The sequence below is a fragment of the Dendrobium catenatum genome, unplaced genomic scaffold (assembly GCF_001605985.2).
Source record: "Dendrobium catenatum unplaced genomic scaffold, ASM160598v2 fragScaff_scaffold_574, whole genome shotgun sequence".
Lineage (NCBI taxonomy): Eukaryota > Viridiplantae > Streptophyta > Magnoliopsida > Asparagales > Orchidaceae > Dendrobium > Dendrobium catenatum.
In genome coordinates, this window is record NW_021319036.1 from 163,470 (window position 1) to 170,404 (window position 6,935).

The 6,935-nt window shown below is 36.7% G+C and overlaps 1 protein-coding gene across 2 annotated transcripts in view; it reads right to left on the reverse strand.

Annotated features, from left to right (window-relative positions):
• The window catches only part of LOC110097866 (outer envelope pore protein 37, chloroplastic), a 32,069-nt gene extending 26,403 nt beyond the window's left edge, over nt 1-5,666 (reverse strand). Inside the window, exon 1 of one of the 2 annotated variants that reach the window (XM_020824490.2) lies at nt 5,055-5,666. In XM_020824490.2, the coding sequence (XP_020680149.1) occupies nt 5,055-5,447 (393 nt within the window). In that variant the 5' untranslated portion in view covers nt 5,448-5,666. The remainder of the gene's footprint in view (nt 1-5,054) is intronic. The other variant, XM_020824491.2, reaches the window with a different exon arrangement.
• Between the last annotated feature and the right edge of the window lie 1,269 nt (nt 5,667-6,935).

A 6,935-nucleotide genomic window follows, 5' to 3' on the forward strand; every position in this document is an offset into this window, starting at 1 on the left:
TTGCCTTGAGCTACTTTAGGCCATCAAGCAGGTCAAAAAGCCTTTGAAAGCCAATTTTATCAAAAAAAAAAAGTTTATTACCCTACTGGGCATGCTACTTTATCACGGTTAAGAATCCCAATGACAAATAATGTGTGTGAAATTCATAACTCTTACTAATGTTTTATCCAAAATAAAATTTCTGTCAATCTTAGATCAACCAACTTGTTGACGCGGCCATTGGGAACCATATGATTAGCTTCATCAATGTCAAATCCAAATATAATCAACTTTGAATGAATCCAGCTTATGAGGAGGTCACAACCTTCTGCACCAACAAAGGATTATATTGCTACAAATTTGTTACCTTTAGGATCAAAAATATTGGTGTAACATATCAACATCTAATAAACATGGTCTTTGAGGACCTTATTAAATGATCCATAAAAGTCTATGTCGATGATATATTTGTCTTGCCTCAACATTTCGTAACTTGGAATAATGTTTTCAACTCTTTTGCAATTATCATATGAGAATGAATATCAACAAGCACGCTTTCACAGTGATATATAATAAATTTCTCAGGTTCATGGTCACTCACTGAGGAATCAAGATTAAACATGTGAAAATCATAGAAATAAAATATATGGCCCTAGATGCAACATCAAAAGGATGCAATGTTTGAATGGACATATAGCTATTCTCTCTGCCTTCCTTGCTAAATTAGGATATAAGTACTTATATTTCTTAAAGATAGTCAAAGGTTCTCATCACATTGGATTCCAACAGACCAATGAATATCAGTTTGTAATTAGGAAACTCAAATTTTACATGGTTTCTCCTCCACTAATATCTAAGATTGAGCTTTCGCAAATATTATACATACACTTGGTTATCTACCCTCTTGGATGGTGTTCCCATCTCCTTCCTTTGTGATGAGGTATTGTGATGCGGACATCGGCATGAAGATCTGGCGCATCTATCACAGGAGGCGTCGTAAATCGACGGCTCTAATTTAAGTTGTCATTTATGAATTATTTTCTGCATTTTAGTTTCTATTTTATGTTATTTTCTATTTTACCCCTAGGTTAATTTATTTGAGTGTTGTGGCCCAAGGGGCATTTTTGTAATTTTCTATTTTCCCATGTTATGGCCTATAAATAAGGGCCTTAAGCTATTGTAATGGATGGTTAATGAATATGAAAATTTTGTGTTTTCCACACTTGTGTTCTTCTTGTGAGAGAGCGTTAGTGAGATTCCTATGGGAAGGAATCGGAGTTGTCACCAGCTGCAGGATGGGTCCGGGCTCGTGATTTGAAGTCCCTTGGAGAAGGGCAACGGATCATCCGTCAGTCTTCGGAAGAGTCTGAGGCTCGCGGTTTTTATTTTCTATCTTTCGTTTCTATCTTTGTTTTTCCTTGGTTTATTCTTTTTGCGTCATCCTCTACCTCCGTCCACCATCGTCGTCCCCATTTCCACCAAAAGCCGCCGGCCACCTCACCTGAAGATCCACCACAAACCGCCGGCCATGGCTCGTTAGCCGCCGGCTTCATCCTTTCCCCTCTCTCCTTGGTTTTCCTAATTAGGAGTGCATGATATTAGGAATTAATTTGAAATTCAAATTGTTCAAAATTTGAAATTCAAATTTCTTTCCTAATTTAGCGCATCTATTTTTGAAAAGTGCTCAATTGAAATTATAAACCCATGACAAATTTTGGATTTCAAATTTGAAATTTTTCCTAATTGGGTTTGATCCACAATTGGAAGGTTTTAACTCTCCAATTCAAAATTCAAATTTGAATGAGGAGTTAAGTGCCCCCTCAATTTCCTCCCTTTAATTAAGAAATTAATCACAGCTTTAAATCTGAAATTTAATTTCAGATTTAAGAATTAATTCACTTAAGTAATTGGGGCCCACTTATTTGAAATCAAACCCCTCACTCCTCCCCATTATTCTTTGCCATTAATGACTCCTTAATCACTCCCTGAATTTTATTTAATTCAAATTCAAATTCAAATTCAGAGTGATTTAATCCAATCAATCCTAATTGAGAGCTGTTAATTAGGCGAGCCATTAAACCCTCACCTAATCCCTCTCTTTTTCCCCTCATGTCATTGGCCCACCCTCTCAATTTCTCTCTATCTGCCGTCCACATCAAATCCTAGCACCTGAACTTATTTCTACTGCTGTTTAGACAGTTCTCAAAGGCTGTCACGAGTTTCTTTTTTCCTATTTTGCATTGCCACTTGCTGCCCGACTGGTGGGAAGATCCCTTATTGCTGTCCCCCATCCAGAATTGCCAAAATCAGCCAGGAAAACTGTCCAGGAAGACCGTCTACCTGCTGTCCATAGTTCGTCAGAAGCAATACCTGCTGGCCAGAAGTTCGGCAGCGCTGTCCAGTGATTTCAACAGCAACCTGAAGCTTCCCAGTTGCTGTTTTTACTAAAGCAAATTGCTGCCCAGCAATTCCTGCTGTATCCTGTGTGCTGTCCACAGATTCCTGCAGCCTCCCAACTGCTGTCCGATGAACACCTTTTCTCCTAATCTCTGAAACTTGAATTTTCTCTCAGGTTTTGAATAAAAAAACCTGAAGCTAATTTCAGATTTCTGAAGTCCATTGTTTTAGATTTTTGCCGCCGTTCTACATCATATTGTCAGACAACCAATCTTCATTTTTCTCCTTTGTTGGTAGACAACAAGTTTCATTTTCATCAATTGCAAGCTTTTCAAGAGGGCCTTAATCAATCCTTACCTCAAGTGCCTTCCACCATCTAAGTTGAACTCCATTCTAGGATTTACATTAAGCATATTAATAGTAGATAGTAGAGCTTCACCTTGAAATTCTGAGCCAAGGATTCTATTGGCCCATCATAAAGCAAGATGCATTAGTTTGTACAAAAAACACTAAAGCTATAAGTTGCACTCCGATTTGCCCATGTCCTACCAATGTATCTCTCAACTTGATAATGTCCTTGGACATATACTCAGAGAGGGATTGGCATCATGGGTCTTTCCTCATTGCCTTTGGAAAAAGCATGTTCACAATCCTCACAGTTGACTAACTCACCAAATGGGGTCATAGTAGAACCACTGTAAAAAATAACAAAGGCCAAAACCAAATAATTTAACAAAGGCCACCATTATCACCAATCATGACATGTAGTTCGTAAGGAAGAGCTTCACCAAGTTTTGTTATGAGTTGCAAATCAAATTGCTTCACACATTCATGAACCAACCACAAACAAATGGGCATGCTAAAATGATGAACCATGCAATCTTGAAGGCCTCAAGATGCGCTAGGATGAGAGTTGGGGCAGGTTAATGGATCAATGAGCTTCCTCATGTCCTTGAAGCTTTACCCTGCTACATTGCAACTCCAATTTGTCAGACACCTTTCAATGTGTTCTACAGCACAGAAGCAATCATTCAAAGTTTCAAACTAACATCAGTGTATCCAAAACCGAAGTCCAAAATTTTGATGATGCACATAATGATGACAATTTGCATTAGATTTTTGGATCTTCTCCCCAGGACTCATGAAGCGACCCTACTCATATTAACTCTAGCCATCAAAGGATTGCTTGAAACTACAACAGTAGTATCAAGTTGCAACCTATAATTATGGAAGACCTGGTCTCTTAAGTGTTGAAGCTACGATAAAAATCCACTCTGTAACAAACTTTCTCATCTATGGAAAGGAACTTATGTCATAGCCATCTTTATCAAGTTTAGGACTTATAAGCTTAAGAATTTTGATAATAAAGTTCTCCAGCAAACTTGGAATACGAAGAACCTCCGCAAGTGCTTTCAATAGTCTTTTTTTTTTTTTTTAATTTCATAGGATTTCCTTTTACTATTCAAAGGATTTCTCTTTTTAAAGATTTCTTTTTATTGCTTATTCAGTACGCAAATAAAATTGCTTATCAATAAAAGTTATTTTTCAACTTGTCCAAACCTCTCATTACAATTTTGATGGTCCCTTATTGGATTCCCCTGCCCTAGGAAAGCTCATGGCCTTGATCTAGAAAAAGTTAGATCAGTCCCAAACAAGCCTGATTCAGAAAACTAAGTGCAGATTTGTAGGTGTTGCATTTCCAAAGGGGTCAACTGATCCTTGGCTGGATTCAGTTCGATCTCTTACATGATGGATATGATTTTTGAACAAGGTTCTAACCAACCATCCCTGTTGATAGTTAAAATCCTTGGTCAATTCAACCGGAAGGTCCGGAACCACCATAATGAACTAATGTTGTTAAGCAAAACTTTGACCGACGATTCCAAAGTATTGTATAGTGGAATCTTATCAATTGCTAAGATCCTTGTATTGATATTTTCTCTAGTTATGAGGAAGCTCAGTGCCTTGTAACCCTATCATACAAATGGAAAATGTTCAACTAGACAAAGTTTCATGATTTTGCCTTTCTTGAGTTTTCAACATAAAAATTTTCTATCCACACTTTTTAGTTTATTTTGATTGCTCGCGTGTGTAATTGAGGTTTCATGGCACTTCCCCTTATGGGCGTTTTGGATTATGTATTTTGAGATTTGTTGCCCAAGCTTTTTTAAGTTTATTTAGCCTTGGTTTGGGACGGCTTTCTTACTACTTCTTAAAGCATCTTTTTAATAAAAAATTATTTTTTTTACTAGAAAGCTATTTTAAGAAGCAGTAAGAAAGGCGTCCCAAACGAAGCCTTAAACAAGCATGAGTGCAATACAAAGATGCTAAAATATTCAGATATTGATCTTACTCTATCAGATTGATTTCCATCACCCAAAAATTGACAATTCTCTCTATCCCTCACCCCTCCCTCTACACCCCAACCTCACAAATTACTCATATTTTTCAACAGATCAAGGTTTCCATATTGCATATGCATATCTTCTCCACAACTTACATGCAAAGGTACACTTCACCGTCTTACTCTTTCATAAACGGTAAAAAAAAATGAGGAGGAATAAACAAGCTCAAGCTGACTATGATAGAAAATTAAGAAACGATAAAGCAGGAACAAGAATGACCAAAGAATACTCATTTCGAATAAAATGGTGGAAATTAAGTGACTAGTGCCCAACCTGCACATCATAGGTGGTCCGTAATTGCAAGTTTTGGCCCAAATCCAGAGACCCCCTCAGAAGAGCGTTTCGAGATTCAAAGTCGTAGAGAACTGAGAGATTCTTGGTTATAAATCCCAGCTGCGGGCAAAAGATCTCGCCTTTGGTGTTGTTCTGAAAGGAAAATTTAAGCTTGGCCAGACTGTCGAAGAACTTGCAAGAGACCTTGTGCAAGAACAGAGGGCCTTCGCTATCAAACTCTGTCGTGAACCGTAAGGGAGGACGCCGGTTGGGCGTGAATCCGCCATTCCTGGTGGTGCTTTCGAGGGGATCCGGGGTTGGAGATGGCGTCGGCGGTGGTGCCGGTGGTAGAAGATAGATAGGGCTAGGGCACGAAGGGATCTCGTCTCCCATAGCCCGAGAAATTAAGATAAAAGGAAAGAGATAGGAGGAAACGGATGGAGCTCGCCGCTTTGCCGATCTGTGATCACCGCTTCGGCGCAGAGCTCGTGAAAATTTTTGTATAATTTCCTCTCACTATCATCTGGCGCCAAATAAAAGACTATTTTGGACCGCTTGAAAAGAAAATTGGCACTTTGAAAAAAGAAAGCATTTTCATGCCAATTTTAGTTGCTCCAATCATTATCTAGACTTTAGAAATTTATTTATATTATTTTTCATATATCATATATAATATATTAAGGTTTTTTTAACAATTTTCTTGCTGCTTTATAAAGCAGATTTTTAATACAAATATTTTCAGTTCAAAAGAATTTGTATTGAAAACCTGTTTAAAAAATCAGTAAGAAAGTCATATCAAATGAAGCTTAAATGGACATATTTGATTCTAAAAAGTTTAAGGTATTTTTGGAGAACTTAAAAAATGTTTTAGAGTTTTCAAATCTGAAGATCTTCGAGACAATCTTTTTAAGTTATCAAGCTTCATTTGAGAAATTGGTTGATGTGGTATGTCTAGTTTCTTTGAATTTGTTGTAATTTTTTTCAAGATTAAAATTAAAATTATCTATTGAATTATTAATTGTAAAGTATTATATGTTGCTAGATGCCATAAAATTGGTTCGAATATGTGAAATCAGAATTTAAGGTATGTGCAGGGATCACTATGGATCTTAGTCACACAATAATCTTGCATGTTTAAAAAGTTCTTATTTCTCAATAAATTTTTTGTATCCTCTCCTTCACTTGCTTTGTTAATAGGCTAGAGATGACTATTGGAAGCTGGAGGTCTTCTCAAGAGGAAGTCATAAATAGTCATTGGCACCAGTGACCAGCAAGGTGATTCGATAAATGAGGTAACAGGGTTTACTCTATCTTCAATGAGCATACCCAGTTGAGAAATCATTCTTAGGCTTGAAAGGGGAATAAGAGAGAGAAGGGAAGAATACTAGAGAGAGAAAAGTAAGAAAAATATTCATGGGCAAATATTTATACCTTGTTTTTCCCTCTAAACTAGTGGACATCTGTCTCTTTATAGGATCATAGTTGGATCACATCAAACCAAATAAACTCCCTTCTATTGTTTTCCTGGCATGTTTCTGATAGATTATTTTTTTAATTCTCATGATCTCATTGTTCTCAAATACAAACTTTTTCCAACAATTTCACAAATCTAACAATTACAAGTCTTCAAGTTAAAACTTATGCTGTCATCTATTATTGGCCACTATAAGATTTAATCTTCATTTCGGACGGCTTTCTTATTGCCTCTTAAACAGCTTTTTATTACAAAATTTAATTTTTTACTAAAAAGCTGCTTCAGAAAGCCATCCAAACAAAGCCTTACTCTTATGCTAAACTTTACTTAATTTGAACTTTCCACTATGTAACATCCACATTGTTTTCAAAATAAATCAAATGATTTTTAAAAACACCGATAATAAT